The sequence below is a fragment of the Crotalus tigris genome, unplaced genomic scaffold (genome assembly GCF_016545835.1).
Source record: "Crotalus tigris isolate CLP2741 ecotype Arizona unplaced genomic scaffold, ASM1654583v1 scf7180000017663.5292952, whole genome shotgun sequence".
Taxonomy (NCBI): Eukaryota; Metazoa; Chordata; class Lepidosauria; order Squamata; family Viperidae; genus Crotalus; species Crotalus tigris.
In genome coordinates this window covers 709,167-731,864 of record NW_024096550.1, presented here as the reverse complement: position 1 = coordinate 731,864, position 22,698 = coordinate 709,167, and the positions used below count along the sequence as shown (strand labels likewise).

Here is a 22,698-nt window from a genome sequence, read left to right as displayed (position 1 = left end):
CCTTTGGGGTACCCCTGGGTTCAAAATCTGCTGCCCTACGATGCATGGTTTTGCCCAGTTCAAGGTTACAGACAGGAGAGTTTTAGCAGCCTGGCTGTTTAAGCCTCTGTTTGAAGCGTTGATTTAAAGATGGCTCCATCAAACCATGGAATGAAACTCTTGGAATGAAGCCTTGATGGGGGGGGGGAGAAACCGAGTCAAAGATCGGAAGGTTTTTTGGGTGAATGTTTTGTGAAACCGCAGCCATTTTTCAGGTCGAATCAAGTTGAATTTCAGGGCACGAATTTGAGCAGGCCGACCCATTTGAATCAAACGGCGGGTTCACCTTAGAGCCAGCTTGACACATCCAGGCTCCGATTCTAATTGTAAAGATGAGGAGAATAACCGCAATAGCAATAAAGCTAGCGATGATCTGGGTTGTCTTCATTGTTCCCCTTTAGCAGTTACAGGATCGCAGCCTTCGAATATGTGGTAGAGATATTGTGGTATTTTCGCTTACTCAGCTCCTTTGGGAAAGCTGCTGATGGCAGCTTCAGACCAAAGCAGAGTTAATACATCTAAACTGAAGTCTTCCCTTTCCCGAAGGACCTGAATAAGCAACAGTATCAGTCAGGTAGTCCTTGACGTACAACAGTTCATTTAGTGACTGTTTGAAGTTATGACTTATGACCATTTTTCACACTTACAACCTTTGCAACATCCCCACGGTCATGAGAGTTACATTCAGATGCTTGACCACCGGTTCACACATATGACGGTTCCAAAGTCAATGGAGAAACGATATTCACTTAACAGCCATGTTACTAATTTAACAACTGCAGTGATTCACTTAACAATGGTTGCTAGGAAGGTCGTAAAATGGGGCCAAGCTCACTTAAACTAATTTCTCACTTTGCATCATAAATTTTGGGCTCAGCTGTGATCGTAGGTCAAGGATGTCAAGGTAATGATTTAGAAGCTAACCAGCTAATGTAATGTGAGATGTACCATGTAATGGTGGGAATGACTCAGCAGGGTATATGTCCCTTTAAGGGCCAGCTGGGTCTCTGTCCCTTTGAGAGCTTTGTATAAAAGGGAAGGCTCCGCAGAAGTCTGCTCTCTCTCTTCTGTATTCCTGCCGTAACTGCTGTGTACTGGAGACTGCTGTATTAACATGTGTATGTATATTGTTCCTGGTGTATGATATTGTAGATGAGGGGTCTTCAAATTCCCAGAATTCCTCAGCCAGGCATGTGTGCCTGGTTGAGGAATTCTGGAAGTTGAAGTCCACAAGTCATCAAAGAGCCAAGTTTGAAGACCCCTGTTGTAGATAGTATAAGATAAATCACCATTTAATATAGATCACTGTTTACTGTGTTTACTCCTAGGTTATCTCAGTGCAATAAGACTATGCATGCTCTGACAAAAGACCACTTGTCTATCCCTCTGCCTATCGATGCAAGACGGGACTTACAATTCTGCCGTATACTGAGGGAGATGCTCGGGAATCCTGCTGAGCTTCTGACTGGAACAATCCACCGTGGTGCCTTCGCAACGGCATTTTTCAGGGCAAGCTAAGTCCGCAAAGCAATTGCCGCTCAGTTTGGATCGGTAATCTTCTGTGCCTGAGGGAGAAAGAAAACATAAAATACAAGGGCTCAGTCCGTGAAGGCAGCTTTCCAACATTTGGTAGAAAAAGAAGAAGAGAAAGAGGAGGAAATAAGCAGATCTGCAACCGAGACAAAAAGGGTAGTTGGGGAGGCAGGTTTTGTGATAATGAAGAAGAGTAAGGCTTAAGCGTGGGTTAAATTTTAGAAAGCTTGAAATTTGCTGGAGGGGAAATCCCACGTGGGTTAACATTTACTTGAGCTTTACACAGCCGTAGTTTCTGCTGATTAAGCTGTTGGCCAATCTATTCCATTTTACGGTGGAAAAGAACAGAGAACAATGTCCATTGTGGGGTTCAATATGTTTTACCCCAGTTTTGGAGTTAAGCAGATCTTTGCACCCGTTTCATCACCGCCCCCGTTAGACTCCCGTTTTACTGAAGCCGGCCTTTTTGTGTCATTTCTCCAGAATGCAATTTACAGCCCTGTCCTGCTTCTTCGTTTGGTTTGGTTTTGTTTTTATTTATTTATTTAGATTTGAGCCTCAGCAGCTTGTCATGCTGTAGAAAGCTGCGTGACGTTCCATGGTGCTTGACAGAACCATGTTTTACGCATACCTCACAACCACATGGTTAGATCAAGCACAACAGAAAATCTCGCCCACTTAATCACAAACTTCATCCACTAGGACAAGGAGAGGGAACAATGGGGGGAAAAAGAGGAAGAGGAACAGGACAGTGTTGCAAGGAGAAACTTCAGAGGATGCCACGGCATTCTTTTGAGAGAATATCCACTCTGTGACGGTCACATCACGGAATCTGAAAGCGTGCAGGAAGAAATCTGTCCACCATTCGTTGTCAGTTACAGAGACACGTACACGTCGAACAAACATCTACAAAAGATTTGAGGGCTGGTTGATGGTAGGAGGGAAAACAAAGGAGGCAGAAATGGCTTGTGGACTCCTCTTGGATAAAAGGTGAGGAATCTGAGACTCAAGGGGGGGGGGAAGTGCCTCTGATCCGAGAAGCCGGTGGCACAACCCACACACCCTTCCTTACTTACAGCCCCCGTGGTGAACGCCTGAAAGAGGAAGGAAACACAGAGAAGGAGGAAAGAAAGAGAGAGCAATCCCCCATGGAAACAGAGCAAAAGAAAACCCTTTCAGAAGACAGAGAGAGCTGATATGCTTGATCTCACCTAGGGTTTGAGGAACAGGTTGGCTTAAAATTTGGTGCTTCCAAATCCAGGAGTTGAGTTTGTGTTTTAGCACGTACTTTTGACGTACATATTTCTTTGGTTTGTCTAGCTCAGTGTTTCTCAACCTTGACAATTTTAAGGCATGTGGACTTCAACTCCCAGAATTCCACAGCCAGCATTGCTGGCTGTGGAATTCTGAGAGTTGAAGTCCACATGCCTTAAAATTGTCAAGGTTGAGAAACACTGGACTCTAGCTTATCCCAAAAGAGAGAGAGGGCAGAATTTTTTTGAAGCAGAGAGGACAGCAAAACACCGAGCAAGGCCATCTAAATATGACTTCATACCACAATTAACTCCAAGTAAAGGATGTGGTTTGCCAAAGGAAAGTCACCAATGGCCATCACAGAATTAATGGGAAACCGACACAGCTAAAGTGGAACCCCGTGGCATTCTGGTCACATATGTTCACATGCTATTCGGATGGCTATGGAGCTTTCTGGATGTATTTGGAGGAAACAGCAGGAAAAGAGCTAGGCCGTAGCTTGATGGCAAACAGCTGGCTAAATCGCTAACCCCCAAAGGGGTTGTCATTCTGAAGTTCGAAATAACAAACTAGTCTGTCCTAAGTAAATGCTCATTCACAAGTTGGATTCTCCCAGCTTTTTTAGTTTTTTTTATAAATGTATTTATTAAATTTTTATGCTGCCCATCTATCCTACAAGGTGACCCTGGGTGACTTTTGCAAGATTAAGTGAGCACAGCTGTCAGGAGAATTCTGGGAGTGGAAGTCAGCAACATAAAGTTATTAAGGTTGAGAATCCCTGCCATAGATGTTAGTCTACAAATGATTCATTTCCTAGTGTTTGATATGGTTTCACGTCACTGAGGGGTCCTTGATGCTATGTGGGCTTGCTTGATTTCTTGCAGATTTTTCATTACCCTAACTTAGTTAAGGTAATGGAACGTCTGCAAGGAAACAAGCAAGCTCAGAGAGAACCAAAGACCCCTCATTTCAACCCTGAGCTGCAAATATTCTCTTTTATTGATTCATATCACTCTTCTGCTTTTTTTTTTTATAAGAAGCCTCTACAATAACCAAGAGAGGCCATTTTCCTTTGCTAAAAGCATCTCACTCCAGCAAAGCATCCAATGGACTTTATCCCTAACAAAGAGAGAGGCTATTATATCAAATAATTTTATTTATTTTTTGCTGGCTGGTCATGCATTTGTATTTGAGTCAAAAAATTCATTATACCTTTGAACTCCCCACCACCACCGATCAATTATTTTTCACCTAGCAGGATCCTGCAACGTACGTCAGCAATCCTATGGTTCTTCCCTCGAACCATTAAGAAACTACTGGAGTGATTTACCAGCTGCACAAAATAAATATGTAATTAAAATGGAAGTGTATGACAAAGAGGAACAGCCAATGCTTTCAATGTGGCGTGTTCAAGGAGAATGAAAATTGCAATAAATAGCAGTGATGTTTTAATTATTTCTACTTTCATCAGAGCAAGGGCACTCATGGATAGTCTGTGGATCCTTGTGCAAAAAAAAAAAAAAAACCAAAACACAAAACCCACATATGTTGGCTTGGCATTCTGTGATTTCACAAGCACAGGGAACAAAGGTCATTAAAAGAAAGGAACAGAGCAGAGAGCTGAAAACAGAGTTCAAGGCATAAAAAGCAAAGCAGAAAAGCACCCTTTGGGTTTTCTCAGCTCTTTCATCCTAGCAGGATTCTTTCATTTTAAAGCAGCTCAGCAGCTACATTTAAAGAAAAATGATGTTGATGTGAGCAGGATATCGCAAGACAAAGTATCCTAGCAAGTTCCCTTTCAAGAAACTACGAGTATTTATGAGTTGGGTATCAAGAGCTGCATGCAAAGCTCAAGGATTCTGAAAACAAAACTAGGTAACTTCCACTACTCTAAAGGGTGTTTACTAGGGTTAAAATGCATGCACCACTAGGTTTAGAAGTTGAGACAAAATTGCTTTGTGTGACTCAGTGCAAACTCAGTGCGCAGCTAATTGCTCAGCAACAGCCAAACCTACCTGGAATGAAATATTGTTCTTTAGCTACATAAAAAGAAAGAAAGAGAGAGAGAGAAAAAATAGGAACCTGAATGTCAGCAAGCAAAGAATTTATTAGACTAAGTAAGGATGACAGATAGGCTAAAGTGACGGGGGGGGGGGAATGTATATTTACATCCATTGATTACAGTATGCTTGGATATAAACTTATTCGCATCGAGGTTAGTTGCGTTATTCTCGTATTTGCCATAAAAAAAACAATTAATTAGCTGGACACCAGATGCTACAAGTTAGATTTTTAAAGAAAGAAAGTAGGAAATAGAATAAGATTAGAAAAAGCAAACATCACAATTTATCATGATATAAGCTTCCCCCTGTAATATGAAGGTCATATATTTAAATTTTCTGTTGCTGGTTTGTTTTTGTTTTTTCAAAGGTTTTGCTAGTACTCCATGCTTTCTTGATTGCAAAAAAATAAAAAATAAAAATTGCCGTGAAGAATATAGCCCAAAGGTCTGATTTAGTACAAACTTTAAAAGCATTATATAATCAATTTCTGTAGATATATTTTTGTGTTTAGCAAAGGTTGTGATGTGGGCTAATAACTACATGGATATTCTAGGTCCAGTCCAGACTTCCTTTGATGGCTAAATAATTCAGCTAAGAACCAGACAGAGTTTTCATTAAGGATGTCTCCAATTTTCGTTCCCCTCTTTGGAAGAGAAGAAAAAGTAGCAGGCGAGTGAAAGAAATTACCTGAACAGCGAAACTTCTTGCTTTTGATCTGCCCAATCCTTTTGTTCGCCAAACGGCGGGGGCTGGCACAGCGGGCACCGCTGGTCTCAATGGGGTTTACATGGAGATAATCTGCCAGCCACTTCAGATGACAGTCACAGATAAATGGGTTCTGAGCCAAATGCCTAAAAGAAAAGGACATTTTTGTAAAAAACAGAACAAAAAAAAGACGTTGCATTTGGTTTTCCATCTTTGCCAAAATTTCCTGCTCTACTTGGGGACCGAAATGAAAAATCCCAAGCCAAAGGCTGATACGTACAGCGTCTGAATTGCTCGGAGAGGAGCAAAAGTGCCCTTTGCAATAGTCTGAAGCTTGTTGTCATACAAAGAAAGTAGATTCAAATTATGTAAGTCTTGGAAAGCGTCCACTCGCAGGCAGTTTATCTTGTTTGCATTTAATAATCTGTAAAACCAAAGAGAATGGCAACGTATTAGGCATTTAATTAAGCTTTCCTAAGCTTCACTGGTATAGCAATAGCGCTTAAGACTTATATACCGCTTCACAGTGTTTTGCAGCCCTCTCTAAGTGGTTTACAGAGTCAGTCTATGCCCCCCAACAATCTGGGTCGTCAATTTTCTAGAATTTTGTGTAATACAAAAGAGACCTTGCTATTCAACATATTCTAATTCCTAAGCATAGCACTTCAGTATCAAGGGCTCATGTAAAATATATTCTCTGCTTACTAGAAAACGATTATATGGAGGTGTGGAAGAGAGTTTGGATGACATGTTAAAAAACAGTTTATCATTAGAAGAACCACTTCAGTAAACTATGGGCTTGTTTGTCAACCTGTACACTCAATTTTACCCATGGATAATTGAAAGAGCCTAGCTTCATAAACTTTATTTTGGAGATTCAGGTAAATTAAGCATTGTATGGATTAAATGGCATCACATTTAAATAAAAAATGAGTCCACTGCAATTTTACAGGTTTTGTATAAAAAGTGGAAAATCACATTCCTGGGAGTACATGTTCTCTCTCACACATCCTTCAAACAAACAAAAGTTGTATCTATCCAATCATAGTTGCCTCTTGCCCACTGTCTCCCTTCATATGTAACTATGATTTTAAAATGCAATGTTAATGCAGGTGGAGTCCTTAAAAATAATTATAAATAAGTAATCTTGCTTGAAGAGATAGATAGATAGATAGATAGATAGATAGATAGATAGATAGATAGATAGATAGATAGATAGACAGAGAGACAGATAGATATGGATGGATGGATGGATGGATGGATGGATGGATGGGTGATGAATGAATGGGCAGAGAAACAGACAGAAAGACAAACTAACAGATATAACTGTGCCAAGAAAACAAGATAAAACAAATGAAAATGTTTCCTTAAAACCAGTACCGTATTCTTAAACCATGTGTTTGAGTGCTTAAAAACCAAACAAAAAGGCCTGCAGAAAATCTACTGAAGGGGAAAAAAAAGATTTTGTCTTGATGAAGAGAGGAATGGGAGACGAGAAAATGAAAATGAAAGGGTCAGAAAAACCTCTTCACCTTCAAAAGATGCAGCTTTCTCCCCTCAAAGCAGTCTTGCTACTTCAACCCACTTCTACCCAAACTCCCTCCTCAATGAAAAAACTGGGTTTTATAAAAGAAATACTCACAGCAACTGAAGAGCGAAAAGCCCTTCAAAAAGGCTCTTGGGAAGTTCAGTAATTTTGTTTCCATAGAGAACCCTACAACAACAAAAACGGTTAATTAATTCACCTAGAAATTTTCAACCGCCATCTTCCCTCAGCGAAAGTAGAACAAAGTTCTCATGCTGAACCATGAAAATACTTCTGAATAACATGAGTTTATCTGCCAATCTTCCACAATCAGGCTCTTGCTAAGAAGTTGGCTTTGATTTGGTTGGTTCTTCTTAAAGTATCTTAATTATTTTCACAAATGTGTTCTGATCTAAATCACATTATTAGCACTGAACTGTTCTGTGGGCTGTGCTTTGCAGGAAGAAAATTGGTTGGCGTTGTTGTTTTTGTTTTTTTAATATTTTTTTTTATCCCACCTTTAATATTTTTGTAAGTAACTCAAGAGCCAAGCACTGAGAAAATCTGGACATTCAGACAGTTCAAAGGAGTATAATGATTTATTGCAAGCTTAAGCACTCTGCAAAGGATCTGGCCAACTAACGGTCAAGGGAAATGAGTGGGAGATCAGAAAGGCATTCAAGGTGGTGCTGGACTTAGATCTATTGTGGACACGAAGAGACTCGTGACTTATGATGTGTTTGACCCCTTCTCCCTCAGGCTGAGCCTGGCCATCTCCTACATCAAGACAGCAAACGTACCTAATACTCCTCTTATTTTCCCCACAATAATCACCTTGTGACAGGAATTGAGCTGAGAGAAACTGACTGGCCCAATATTACCCAACTGGCTTTTATGCCTAAGGCAGGACTAGAAATCACAGTCTCTTGCAGATTGGCTCAAAATTGCCCAGCCAGCTTTGATGTCCAGCTAAAATAAGGCCACCTAAATCAGGATGGCCCAACTTGTACGTGACTAGACACCAGTGGCATCCCATCAATTACATATCCCCTCATGGATAACAATTTGTGTTGGCTTCCTGCAGAGTTCCCGTGCAAATTACACACATTGTCACTCCAGGTCTGAAGGAATGGCCAACAGCTTTAGAGTTTCATTTGGTTGTGGAACAAATGTTTGTATGAACCAACCTCTCTGGGTTTCAGACATAAAATATGGCTAGAATTATCAGTAGCTTAAAAACTCCCTAAACATTTCAGGTCTAATTGAGCTTAAGAAAGCCACATACGGGGAGTGTAACTGCAACGGAAGTTGAGACGCATAAAATTTGGGGAAATCAGCTAGCTGAACTACAATGCAGAAATTTTATTTCCTGTCTAGCTCTCTGGTGTGTACAATGGAGTTTGATAAATGGCTTCTTCGACTACCCTTCACTTGCTGAGGGATTCAGAATATAGGAAAAAAACATAGAATGTGCCTATTTTTACTTAATTGAGGAGAACAACTGAAGAAGTAGTTAGACATCAAAAAAGAAAAAGAAAAGAAAATCCATAGGGAATGAATTTGCAAGTCCTTTCCCCCAGAGCTGTATTCACCAGCCTACCCTAAAATCTATAATCATTTGTCTGTGCACATACCGACTGTCTGGAAAACAAATATGCCATTGAAAATTGAGTGCAAATGGCCTTACAAAAACAGTTTTTTAAAAGAACTTACATCGGGGACATGCACTTTAAAAACCTGTTTGAGGAGAATGTATGTGCTGAAGAGTGAGGAAAGCAGCTGATTTGCATTAAAAATAATGCAGGCAATTTAGGGTAAGAGTTACATAAAAGAGGGAAAACAGCATTTCTGCATATTAAAGAACACTGCAGACCCCAAAGATTACAACATCTGTAGAACATCTGTAGAAAAAAATATTGGACCCATGTGTCTTTAGATACTACCTTGACTTATTTAACAGTTTATTTAGTGACCGTTCAAAATTACAACGGCTTTGAAAAAAGTGACTTATGACCATGTTTTACACATTACGACCTTCATAGCTTGCCTTTGGTCACGTGATCAAAATTCAGACACTTGGCAACTGGCATGTACTTACGACAGTTGCAGTGTCCCAGGGTCACATAATTCCCTTTGTGACCCTTGGACAAGCAAAGTCAATGGGGGGGGGGACCCAGTTTCACTTAACAACCGGGTTACTAATTTAACAAGTGCTGTGATTCACTTATCAACTGTGGCAAGAAAAGTCGTAAAATGAGGCAAAACCCGCTTAACAAGTGTCTCATTTAGCAATGGAAATTTTGGGCTTCAATTGTGGCCGTAAGTCAAGGACAGCCTGTATTGTTCCAGAGGAAGAACCAGACACAAGGGTTGAAGGAGGAGATTCAGAACAGACGTTGGGACTTTTTAATCGTAGAAGCTGCTAAAGACTGGAAGAGGATTCCACAGGAAGGGATGACTTCTCCTTCACTGAAGACTTTCCAAGAGGGGTCATCCGTCTCTCGAGATCTTCCAGTAGATCCAGTACTTTGCAGGGAACTGGACCTCTAAAGACCCTCTAAGGCAAGGAGATAGCTCAGATGTCCATGGAGGTTCTCCGTCACCCAAGGTTGTCCCAAAGGAGGCAACTGGACTTTCTTTGTTCTTCCTTGAAGATGTTTTTCTTCTCATCCCAGAAGCTTCTTCAGCTGAGACAACTCAGACCGTCTAAAAATTTGAGCCTGTGCTTACCCGTGGGAAATCAGTGCCCGCCTACTCCTGTCAGTGGGCACATGATGTTTGATAATAACACACCCACTTAATTTAGCAAATAGCGCTAAATAAAACAAAATAAATAAAAGCAGATGTTGCCTTATATGAGAATTTAGGCCGGCGAGTGAGCTTCGTTGATGTCTGGGCCAACGAAAGTCTCCAGTTCCACCCAAAGCATTTCTCCCAGCTGAACGTGAGACAGACGCAGCCCTTGGCACTGGCGGCTGAGATACTTACAGGGAATTAAGTGAGCGAAGACCCTGGAAGGCGTCAGGGGCGACCTCTGAGATTTGATTATTGCTCAGATCACTAAAAGGAGAAAAGGTATTGTATTAGCACAAGCCCACCCTTCAGGATGGTGTTTCTCAACCCTGGCAAACTTTAAGGGATCTTGCTGGCTCAGGAATTCTGGGAATCAAAGTCTACACATCCAAAAGTAGCCAAGAGGGAGGAACCATGCTATTGGATGTCAAGCAGCTTCATTAATTCCGCCACAAACAGGAAGGATAAACAGCAATTTATTTCAATATTGTAAAGCAGGGGTCTTCAAACCTGGCCCTTTTATGACTTGTGGACTTCAGCTCCCAGAATTCCTCAGCCAGGCACACGTGACGGGCTGAGGAATTCTGGGAGTTGAAGTCCACAAGTCATCAAAGGGCCAAGTTTGAAGATCCCTGTTGTAAAGACTCAGCTGCGGAAACTAACTTTCTTCTTATATTATTAAAAATATCATTCTCTACCCTGTGCTATCAAGAAAAAAATTATTTAAATCATAATAATAATGCAAGGCATTAATGCAGGAGGGAGGGAGGGACAGAGGGAAGAAAGAAAGAAAGAAAGAAAGAAAGAAAGAAAGAAAGAAAGAAAGAAAGAAAGAAAGAAAGAAAGAAAGAAAGAGGAAGGAATGATGGAGAAGGGAGGGAGGGAGGGAGGGAGGGAGGAAGGAAGGAAGGGAGACTGAAAATGCTTAGCATAAATCCCAACCTTCTTATATAAATTCCAAAGTATTTCTCACTTACATTCGTCTCAGCTTTTTATAGGGTGAGAAAGCTCCTGCAGGAATGGCCTTGATTGAATTTTGTTCCAATCGTCTAACAGAAAGAGAAGAAAATAACACTCTAAAATTCCAAAACTCATCACAGGAGACTAAGAGGTGATAACTGATGCCCACATCCACGAGAAAAAACACAGTATAAAAACATGGGTAAGTTATACCATGAGAATAAAGAGGTTGCAGTTGTTTTTAATTTTAAATGCCGAAAATATATTAATGTTAATTTGTCAGAGATTAGTGGGTAGTCCTATTTAAATACTATGATAATTTTGCATATATGACATGCTAAAATATGTTATGTTTCATCTCTCAAAAGGAAACACAAGGAAATGTATTAGATAAATATATTAGATACTTTGTTACCATAGGATTCACCCCCCGCCCCCCTCCATGTAAAACCAGTCAGTAATAGTCAATGAGAACTAGGAAAATGAAAGATTTTGAAATGCAGAGATCCCTTTTTCATGCAGATGTTTTCTCGCTTAGAAAGAAATGTGCTTCATGCACATTAATTGTGTTTTTACTACAATGAAAGGGAACCTATGCTCTGGATAAGCCTTCAAAACCCTACAAGTTACTGCGAAGCAATAATTTTCCTTCTCTTAAACCAATATTGCCACCATCCTATTTTGAGCTTCCAGGTTGAGGACTTTTTTTTTTTTTGTGAAAAAAGCTTCTGAAGTACTACTCAGGATTCTCGTATTTGACTCACGTTCTCAGGAGCTGCAACTTGATGTAGATCAGGGGTCTTCAAACTTGGCTCTTTTATGAATTATGGACTTCAGCTCCCAGAATTCCTCAGCCAGGCACTCCTGCTTGAGCAGGGGGCTGGACTAGAAGACCTCCAGGGTCCCTTCCAGCTCTATTCTATTCTAAGTTCCAGTCCCCACTGTTTTCATAGGTCTAGGATAGCCTATAAAAGTTGGAAAGCCTTTCTAACTGGAAGATCCGTCCCACAATAGAAGCAGTTTGGCCAAGATCTGGTGGACTTTCCTTGGCTGGGTGAGATGAAGCAAAAATAAGACACGGCAACGGGCAAGATGTTTTGAACCCGGAGCGACCCAAATCCATGGACAGCTCACTTTCATGTGCAAACAGCTGTTCCTAGTGTGAAACTAGCTGTTTTAAACATTTGCTCCCAAGGTTCAAAACAGCCTGTCCAATACTCAAAATTAGCTGTATGTGAAACAGAACATCTTGCCCTCTTAACAAATTATTTCAAAACCGAATGTTTGAATTTCAGCCTTGGAAAAACAAAAGCCATCCCTAAATCTAAGCTGCAGTGATACAAATTTATAGGAAGAAGCTAATCTTAACTTTCATTTCATAACAATGCAGAAACAGCTGTTAACTAAGGATAGGAAGTGGACTGCCAAAAATAAATAATTTGTAAACCAACGTAACAATGATAAACAATGGTGTTGTTTAATACCGGAATACTTTCTTGATATACTATTACCGTCCACAGTGTAGTCACCACCTTTTCTGAAAAGCCTCTTATGTTAAAATAATCAGGAGGGGGGTCTCTTGAGGTACAGTGGACTGACACTCAAAGAAATTGGGTTGATTGTAGCAGTAACCTTCATTATGCCTCTTGAAACATTAATATTTTCGGTATGATAAAAGTAGCAGAGTAACACAATTGTGTTTTTTTCAGTATGGAATTAACTGCTAAAATAATGAAGTGGTCATCTTCTATGCTCCACAGATAAGCAAACATTTCTTCAGCATGTTATATGTCAAAGTCACTTGGGTACCCCTCTACATCTAATATAATCAATGAATTAATTGTTCGACAAAACAGCCATTATTTTCATCAGAAATCCCACCAATAAGGTTAAAGTCATCAATCCTGAGCTTCCAATATCTAACAATCAATATAATGTCCTCTTGAGGTCTAAATTTCACCAATGATGTCAATCTGGAATTGCTACTTAGTGTAGCGGGGATGAATAGTAACCTCCCACACAGAGAAAGTTGTGTTGGGAGGAACCGAACAGAAATTCATCTCTCTTTATGGATGGAAAGCTTTTGCAGGCCACAGCATGTTTGTGACAGCTTTTACTTGTCATTCAAGCTTCCAGCTCTGTTGAAACTAACAGAGATAATAAATCTGTATGTGCAAAACTCTTCCCAGTGCATATGTTTTTGGTGCATGCATGGATATCTCTATATATTACAGATTAGAGTGGGATTCTGCCCATCTCCCTTATAAAGCGACTTTTAGTGACCGATCCCAACAATTCAAATGATACAATCACCCAGACGTGTGTTAAACCCACACTGGTTCATTCACAGGAAGTTAAGTTGTTGGAAGTTATACCATCTTTCTCTGTGGTCCACCTCGTGGTTACAGGACCCTTGGATAACAAACATTAGAAAGACAGGAGAAAAGGCTTGTTACCTACATTTCTGTAATGGTTTCTGGAAGGTTGGTGGGGATTTCAGCCAGGCCTTTTCCTCTGCAATCCACAATGTTGTTACTACAGGTACAGGCAGCGGGGCAGTGCAACACACTACAGGAGGGAGCCATAAAAGACTGGTGACCTGAAAACAGCAACAAACGGCCACTTCTAGAGCTGCAAGGTGGCTATTCAAGAAAAGTGCAACTGATCCCTCGCAGGTGGGTGATCCCAGCAGGATCGTTTTTAAGCCTCCCCCATCTTCTTAACATAAAATGCCCACAAGAACTCAGGTGAGCTACTTCCACCTAGTAGCTGAGTTAAAACCAGTCAAGAATACTCAGGTTTCAAACGATGTACACCAACGTCTTGAGTAAATATATTATTTATAGGCGGTTCTATTTTAATTTTGAATGGTTAGAAAAGCCAATAGCATTTTTCAACAAGCGCCGTGCATTCTCTCGCACTAATTGTTCAACAAAACGCCAGATAGTTCAGAATAATAGCATCCCATCAGCAAGAAAGAAGCAAGTACTTGTATGCTATAAGGAGGGTGTGTTTTATTACCCTATTGACCCCAACCATTATTGTAACAAGTTTGGTCTGGGAGTGGATCAAGACATCTGGAAGGAATCCAGATGTTTGGGAAAGATCTGCAAGCTTGCACTCTTTCCTTTTTCATGTGTTTGGACATTATCTGCTGAGCATACCCAACAAAAACATTCGGGATGAAATAAAAGAGAACGGTCCATGTTACAGTTTTATACACAAGCTCTGGGCAACTGGGATGCATTAAGAGCTATTGACAATTAATTGATGATACAATTGATTTTTTTTTAATGATTTAAAGTGAACTTGCCTTCTTCCTCATCTGGAGGTTATGAACAGAGAAAAGGAGACAAATGTTAGCAATATATCACTTTAATTATTAATTTAATTATTCTTTCATGACAAGCAAAAAAAAAAAAAAACCCCACAGATGGTAAAATGTGTAACGTGTAACATTTATTGTTCCCATTCAGACTTTTTATTCATTTCTTGTGCAAAAGTAAAGTATTAATTTTGGATAGGGACACAGAGCTCAGCAGAGGCAGAATTTTGCCTCTTGCACTGAGCTGTTACCAGGGAAAAGCAGTGAAATATGCAGCATCTCTCCTTCTAGCCTAAGGAATTGTAGACCTAGGAGCAGAGGCAACCTCCATCAGGCAGGAAAAGATTAATCTAACGACTGAGAGGCATAAACACGGTCCAGAACATGGGTTCCTTTCTCCCTTCTCCAACTTTTCGAGCTGACTGCATTTCTACAAAAGCAAAAAGAGGGTGAAATTAAGACTCTTGATTCCTAAGTCCATCTTCTAAGTCAGCTTTCTGAAGCGAAGTGGCTTCATTGAACCACACAGAATCCTGGGAAAGTGGATTCTTGCTGGACTTCCAGGGACTATCAGTGAAACTAAGACTGCTTTTTCCATCTCGTCTGGCATCGATCAAAAGGATGGTGGAAACACACGGCTGATCTTACCGCTGCAGATGAATTCTCGTTTCTGCACCTCAGCTATGTTATGTCCTCGCAAGTGTAACGGGGCCGTACACTGAGTGTAAAGGCCAACTCGGGGTCGTTGACGTAGCCAGTCGGATAACCAAGCCAAGTGGCAATCACACTGCAGGCTGTTTGAGTGAAGGCGGCTGGAAAAAAAAGGAACAACCCACACATTCCCAAAAGTCAACACGCGAGATGGGAAAAGTGAACAAAAGAGGACAAGTCGTAAACAGAATGCTTTTATTTATGCCTGCCATGCCAAACTCAAATTGGAGGCTAAAATATGACACCTTTCCTGCCCTCCTCGTTTGAGAAGCATTGTTTCATTCTTGCTGTCAGCCCGAAAGGAATTGATTATTTCAAAGGTTGTTGTCTAATATTAAAATCCAGGCTTCTGGAGCATCAGTCTTGCTACTGCATTAAATTAACACTGATTAGAATTTATTCAAATATATTTAGGCGTATTTCACCTGCGGATCTCAGCTGGAGGAGTGGAGGGCAAATGCCGATGAGATTCAATTAAAACACTGTTGACATTGTATTTTTTATATTAGGAAGAATCTGGAAAAAGTATTTCATTTTAACTAAGCACTGAGGCTTAATTTTTAAAAAAATAAACAAATAAACGTTCAAATAGTTCTCATTTATCATACCTGACAGCCAGTCATAGATGGAGTTGTGAAATTAAATGAAACATGACTTATTTAATTCCACAGGATACCACTAATTCTACCAAATATATTTGTATTGCTTTAAATATCAATCTATCCTAGATTCTTCCTGATATTATCAATATTTGGTTACAAATAAAAACCTAATCAAAGAAAGGATTTTTTTATTGGTTCGAATTTCACACTAGCTCTGAACATACAAGAGTGAGATTTTCCATTTAATAAAGCATTATTTCCCTTCAGAGCTCCTAAAATTATACATTTTTCTTGAAGTTGGCTCATCTTAAGTTCCTTCCCCAACGGGAGGAGATTTAGAATGTCCCAAAACGTAAAGCTGGTCCTTCTAGAAAGAAAAATGGACTTCTCTAAAGGATTCAGACTTTGACACCTTTCTAGTAGGAAAAATTGTAATTACTTACAAGGTTCGCAGTTTGGGCATATGGTTGAAACTGGCCACCGAGAGTCGTGTGATGTTGTTATTGTTGAGAGTGCTGCAAAATATCAACAATGGGTGTTTGTTTGTTTATTTGAGTACCAAGATCCCCAGTTACTCTTATATCTATGAACAATATTACGCTCCATCACTAAGAAAGAAGTAAAATAATGAACAAAAGCAAAATACTGTGCCCAAAGCACCAAAAGGCAAGACAAGAAAAAACAGATGGAAACTCATCAAGGAGAGAAGCAACCTAGAACTAAGGAGAAACTTCCTGACAGGGAGGACAATTGACCAGTGGAAGGACTTGGAAGAAGAGATTGAACTGCCATTTGTCTGGAATGGTCTAGGGCAGGGGTAGGCAACCTTGGCTCTTTTATGACTCGTGGACTTCAACTCCCAGAATTCCTGATCCAGCATGGCTCAGTATGGAAGCCTCTCCCTTTCCCCTCAGCATGGCTGGCTCAGGAATTCTGGCAGTTGGTCCACCAGTCATAAAAGAGCCAAGGTTGCCTACCTCTGGCCTAGGGTCTCCTGCTTGAGCAGGGGGCTGGACTAGAAGACCTCAAAGGTCCCTTCCAACTCTGTTATTCTGTATTCTAAGATGCTAAAGAGATCAACAAAGAGATTTAAGAATACCCAGTTATGTTAAAAATCTAAATCAGGATAGAGGAGTGATTCTGATTATGAATTACTGGTCCATTGTTGATCAATACATAAGCTAAGTTAAACATAAAAAGAATGATTTTTTTATAACTTACTTACGAAGTATGTTACTTGTAAATACTAATCAGCACTGTAACAGTTTTCCTGATACAGCTTAGATGTTCCTCATAGTAAAACTGTCCACATTTAGCTCACTTTTGTAGAAACAGTCACAAGTTATAAGACTTGTGTTCATAATTGGAAACATTTCTTGAGCTTTTTTTTAATGCACACCCAACTGAGAAGGAGGCAGAAGAGCCCTAGGACAAATGCGATAACCTTTGCAAAGAACACGTCCCCACTTCTCACTTCCAAATGTTAATTACTTATGCAATGTTATCACTAAATAAATCCCAAGGGTGCTTTTTGACAAGGCAACTGACTTTCTTGTTTTTCTTTGAAGACGTTTCGCTTCTCATCCAAGAAGCTTCTTCAGCTCTGAAGCGATGAGAACTGAAGAAGCTTCTTGGGTGAGAAGCGAAACGTCTTCCAAGAAAAAGAAGGAAGTTCAGTTGCCTCATGAAAAAAAACACCTTTGGGGCAACCCTGACTTGGAGGACTTTCAAGTTGTCTTTTTCATTATAAGAATCAAACATCACCTCTCAAAAATGCAACGGTGCTGTGATTTTGAGAGACAGGTAGAAGAACAATGGTGTGGAATAAGGTGGAAAATTCTTATGGAATTTTTTCATAAAAAAAAATGAAGAATTATTGGGGAATGCATTCCAAATGAAAGCTCAAAGGACCAAATTTGTCCCATAAAAGAAAATTTTACGTGGTTTCAGTTCTTCCAAAGACTTACACTGAATACAGGATAACAAGAGTCGGAAAGGACCTTGGAGGTCATCTAGTACTTTAATAATATAAACCAGGGGTAGTCAACCTTGGCTCTTTTATGACTCATGGACTTCAATTCCCAGAATTCCTGAGCCAGCTAAGCTGGCTCAGGAATTCTGGGAGTTGAAGTCCACGAGTCATAAAAAAGCAAGGTTGACTACCCCTGATATAAACTCTCTAAATAATAAAATGTGTCTTTTCAAAACATATATACCGGTATATAATTATTTGGTTTATTCTATCTTGGGCGGCTTGCATTGTACAATCCAAATGGAAAGAAAATTTAGAAACAACCTTTTGGCACCAGTGATTCATTAACCTTAATAAAATTAATGGCAAGTGCAGATGATGGCTCCCATTATTTATCTGGCTTCAGAATGGAAACAGCTCTATGGGACGTTCAGAATTAAAACTTTTCACCGCCAAAACTATTTTGTATTATCCAATGGATAATGTTCAGCTCCAGTCCCAGTTCCTCCCAATCCCTTCTGTTTATTCACTATTACTAAGTTCAAAAGGAGAGCTGGGAAAAAATAAATAAAAAATAACAATTGTGCTTCCATATTTTCCATACATTCTGTATTCTTTTCAAACACTTTCCAAATCTTCTGCTTTTTTTTTCAGCACAAAAAAAGGCCAAAAGTATCCCCCCCCCCCAAAAAAAAGGCAACTGGATTTTTTTTTGTTTTTCCTGGAAGATGTTTCACTTCTCATCCAAGAAGCTTCCTCAGTTCTTGGATGAGAAGTGAAACGTCTTCAAGGAAAAACAAAGACGGTCCAGTTGCCTTTTGAAAAAGCACTTTTGGGACAACCATGATCTGGGAGATGGAGAATCTCCACAGATATATTAGCAACCAGAAATTAAAATCAAGAAGTTATTATTGGTTTTAAAGAGCAATCGCACAGGGCAGTGTTTTGAATTATCGGAGTGTTTTTGAATATCTCCATCTGGGTGTTTCTTAAGAGATCCCACAATGTTTCTGAATCCTTTGGGTAATCTATTCTCCTTCATTAATGACTAACTTTAAGTGATTAGCAGAACTGAGAATTAATCCTTAAAAAAAAGTTTGGTAAAACAGCAAAAATGAAAAGGAAGGAATTCACACAACTCCTCCACCGTTGTATCTCTTGCTTGCTTTGTAGAAAACAAGTCACCAGTCAATTGCATTTACATCTTCCTTCAACTATGTGCAGATTTTGTATTCTTTGTTCTTATCTAATAAACAGGAATGGTTTAATCAAAAGGAAATAAGTAGTTAAGGCAGGATAAAACCACAATTAAAAATCTTTACCATCTTCTAACTACTGTGGCCTTATAGACGCTACGTAATTTTCACTGAATCAGATTTTCAACGGGACAATTTATTTTCACTGATGGATCAGAATTTCATCTATACAATGGAAAAGTATAGAAAAGATTTGAATCTACAGAACTTTCAAAGTGCATACATTGAAAAATCCAACTTTAAAAGAGAATGAATAGGACATCTGTGTAAAAAAAACAAAACCAAATTGCACCTTAAGAAATTAAAAAAAAATTAAAGTGTCAAGCAGTTGTGGTTATGTTTTAATTTTTCACAGGAAGTGTTCATTTACACTGTCAAACTAGATTATGTTGGTGATCTTCATCTGACTTCTGGTGCTTTTTAAATTTTTAAATATTATTTTTTTTTAAAAAAAAGTCCATTTTGAAATGAAATGATGAAAGATGAAAAAAGATAAAAACATCTCACCTATAAAACAGCTTAAGAAAAATCTAACTAGTTTTTATGATTCTTTTTTTTAAAGAGCATGTCCCTAGGCTGATAGGGATGACATGGTCTGGAAGAGAAATTTCAGATTTAACAAGTGTTGGCTGTGCTCTATTTTCCTGATCCAAAGAGGATGCAATTCAGACTGGTTGATTCTTCCATGACAGCATGCAAGTTATTTCACTTTGATAAAAATTAATGGGCAATTTTCAATCATCATCAACAGTTGGAAAGAGGTTTGGGGCATGAAAAGGCTCCACCATACCGGTTGGGGTTTCCAAAAAGTACTTCAGAGCACTGGTGCGTTCTGCATAGTATCTGATGAGAAAGTCCTATGGACTTCTGTTAAGCTGTTCCACAACTAGCAGCTTGCACACCGTGGCTCAAGATCCTTCTCCCAGGAATAAATACCCATCCTTCATAGGGGAAACCACATCCATGCACATCCATGCTAACATCCTGCTGGGGTGTGAAGCTGCTTAAGTACATTGGAAGCTTCACTTTGCTCAGTACAAAACAATTACATGGGAAAAAACAGGAGGGTGTTGGATCTGAACCACGGAGAACACAATGACTGAAAAATAAATTGAAATATCAAACCCTTAAATCTGCTTTTCGAAGGCGATTTTGGAAAGGTTGACGGGGTCGGGGCTGAAGGATCACCTTCTCCCTCCCCCAGACATTTCAAACTGTTCTTCTTTGCTTTTAAGCATTTTGACACAACTCCACAACTCCAGCTACCAGCTATTCAACTTTCCCGTTTGAGAGAAGGAGGCTATACTCACAGGACTTCCAGATCCCGTAGGGCTCTGAATGCTCCATCTTCGATGCAGCTGATCTGGTTGAAATCCAGTTGCCTGTTTAAGAACGTGGGAGAGGACAGGTGAAGCAGGCAGAGGCTGGACACCGGGTAGATTAAAACAAAAAAAGGCTTCCTGAGAGACGAGGCTTGGGAGACGGGCCTTGCGCTCCAGAATGGACTCCCTGAATGCTTCGGACAGTCGCCCGGCCTCCCGGATTGGATGCGATCACAAAAATCCCTTTTCCTTTTGCACGCCGTGTGCAAAAACGCAAGAGCCCTGGGAAAGCTCCAGTAAATAATAACTGCACCTTATATTAAATGCCAAAGGAATGCAATTTCATTACATCAAGAAAAGCTATCCATTAAAAGCTCTCAGCGTCATCTTGCTGAAACAATTTCATTAAGGTAAAGGGCTGTAAATCACTTAACGTCGTGCATCCCCTCAGTGACCTAACAGAATCCATTTATCAGAGAAGCACACAGCTGCATGCTAATTTCGCTGGCAGGAGCAGGAAAGACCCCTCACCCCTTAGGCAGCCTCTTTCCAAATCCTTGGGAGCCCACTGCCCGGATTGTCTTCCGAACTCTCCCCTGAATTAAAATCTGTGCCTGTTACAGTTCGTGAAAATAAACCCCAGCCTAGGAACGAGGCTGGCATTTCTCTTGCCTCGATGCAGATCAAGGGAGGCTGGGATGATAGACCTAATCAGGGTGGAGTCCAGGCATTTATTAAATTAAAACGTTACGGTAAAAATATCTCCCAATCAGCTTTTGCAAACTGTTACATTTTCTCATTCAAAACACTGGCACATATTGCAAAACAGACCAACCTCTCTATTATTTCTAAGTAAGCAATAAATAAGACTACGGTCCTTGACATAGAACCACAACTGAGCCCCAAATTTATATTGCTAAGTGAGATGCTTGTTAAGTGAGCTTTGCCCCATTTTACGACCTTTGCCACAGTTGTTAAGTGAATCACTTCAGTTGTTAAGCTAGCAACCAGGTTGTTAAGTGAGTCTGGTTTTCCCCTTATTAATAACATGGTTGTGAAGAGAATCTGCTTCCCCCTTGACTTTGCTTGTCAAAAGGTCGCAAAAGGGGATCACATGACCCCGGGACGCTGCAACCGTCGTAAGTACATGCAGTTTCCAAGCGTCTGAATTTTGATCACATGACCCTGGGGATGCTGCAATGGTCCTAAGTTTGAAAAAGGGTCATGTCGCTTTTTTTTCAGTGCCGTTGTAACTTTGAATGTCCACTAAATGCACTGCTGTAAGTCGAGGATTGCCTGTTAACCTCCCAAATTTGGATTAATAGATCTATCTATCTATCTATCTATCTATCTATCTATCTATCTATCTATCTATCTATCTAAATATATATTTGTGTTTGTGCCTGCCTTTGGGTGTATTTGTTACCTCAATCCACACTGTTATTTTCTTCTAAGGAAGATGAATATAAAGACCTAGGCATCTAAACTTGATTTTGGTTCTCTTATACCACACTAGCAAACTAGACACCAGTGTGGATAGATATAGTATATTTATTTAAATGAAAACTCTGCCAAAAATTGATATAAAGCTTGATCTCTAAGAGTGTTTTGACAGGAGCTGGAGAGATTAATCTTCTGCATTTGTATCATTGCTAAGTAGGGATGCCTTCAATGTATACTTTCAGGTGATTTAATAGTTTGGACCTACAAAGGTATCAAGCAGCCTACTTTAATTTCCAATGTGTTTAACTCCAAACCCAAATGCACTTGGTTACACCTTGTTCACTAAGACCGTGAGGAGAGGACTGGGCCACTGTCACACTAATGCAGGGGTAGGCAACCTTGGCTCTTTTATGACTCGTGGACTTCAACTCCCAGAATGCCAAGAAATATTAAGGAGCCCTCCTCTAAGGTATAAAAAGGTACTTTTTTTCAAGCTGAATTCAACTCCTCGTGGGAATCCTGGGATAAATCTGTGTAGCTTTCTTTGCAGGGATATGCAAATGGTTTCTTCCTCTGTGTATTTTTCCATCTTCCTGTCTACCTACAAAAATGGCATATCTTGGAAGTAATCATTGTAATTACTAACCAACATGACCCAACATGACTGAAGATAAAATTAGTTATACCTTAACTAATATTTTTTTTTAAAAAATGTGCACGTTCCTGCAAATACATTTGTGGCTGCTTTCTTTCATGCAGCAACATAAAATACAGTATACATTCCTAATAGCCAACACAGAGTTTTATATTATACACTGTGAATCGTAATCTTAGATCTGAGTGTGGAAGAAGAATTTCAGAGTAGCCAAAATATTCTCAGTAGTGTAGAATTGACCCTATTTATTGACACACAACTCACAAGTTCCTGTCAAGGTAAAAGACCACGTTTCCATATGTAACCAAATGTATTTGTATATATAAAATTCATACAGGTATATAGAAGAGCAGGGTTAGAAAAGGACTGGAGGCTAAAACATATAAGGAACGGTTGCTGGAACTGGATATGCCTAGTTTAACGAAGAGAAGGACGAGGGGGGACATGCTAGCAGAATTCCAGTATTTGAGGGGCTGCCCCAAAGAAGAGGGAGTCAAGCTATTCTCCAAAGCACCTGAAGGCAGGACAAGAAGCAACAGA

At 39.8% G+C, this 22,698-nt stretch overlaps 1 protein-coding gene across 12 annotated transcripts in view; it reads right to left on the bottom strand.

The window, feature by feature from the left end:
* The window catches only part of SLIT2 (slit guidance ligand 2), a 165,991-nt gene that overhangs the window by 43,817 nt on the left and 99,476 nt on the right, over nt 1–22,698 (bottom strand). For 6 of the 12 annotated variants that reach the window (XM_039335885.1, XM_039335888.1, XM_039335893.1 and 3 more), the window contains exons 6-17: nt 20,049–20,120; nt 15,954–16,025; nt 14,846–15,009; nt 14,186–14,197; nt 13,333–13,471; nt 10,890–10,961; nt 10,108–10,179; nt 7,237–7,308; nt 5,875–6,018; nt 5,577–5,740; nt 4,842–4,865; nt 1,454–1,604 (exon numbers count right to left, since the gene is read on the bottom strand). In XM_039335885.1, coding sequence (XP_039191819.1) covers nt 1,454–1,604; nt 4,842–4,865; nt 5,577–5,740; nt 5,875–6,018; nt 7,237–7,308; nt 10,108–10,179; nt 10,890–10,961; nt 13,333–13,471; nt 14,186–14,197; nt 14,846–15,009; nt 15,954–16,025; nt 20,049–20,120 — 1,158 coding nt within the window. The remainder of the gene's footprint in view (nt 1–1,453; nt 1,605–4,841; nt 4,866–5,576; nt 5,741–5,874; nt 6,019–7,236; nt 7,309–10,107; nt 10,180–10,889; nt 10,962–13,332; nt 13,472–14,185; nt 14,198–14,845; nt 15,010–15,953; nt 16,026–20,048; nt 20,121–22,698) is intronic. The other 6 variants (XM_039335887.1, XM_039335891.1, XM_039335886.1 and 3 more) reach the window with 3 other exon arrangements.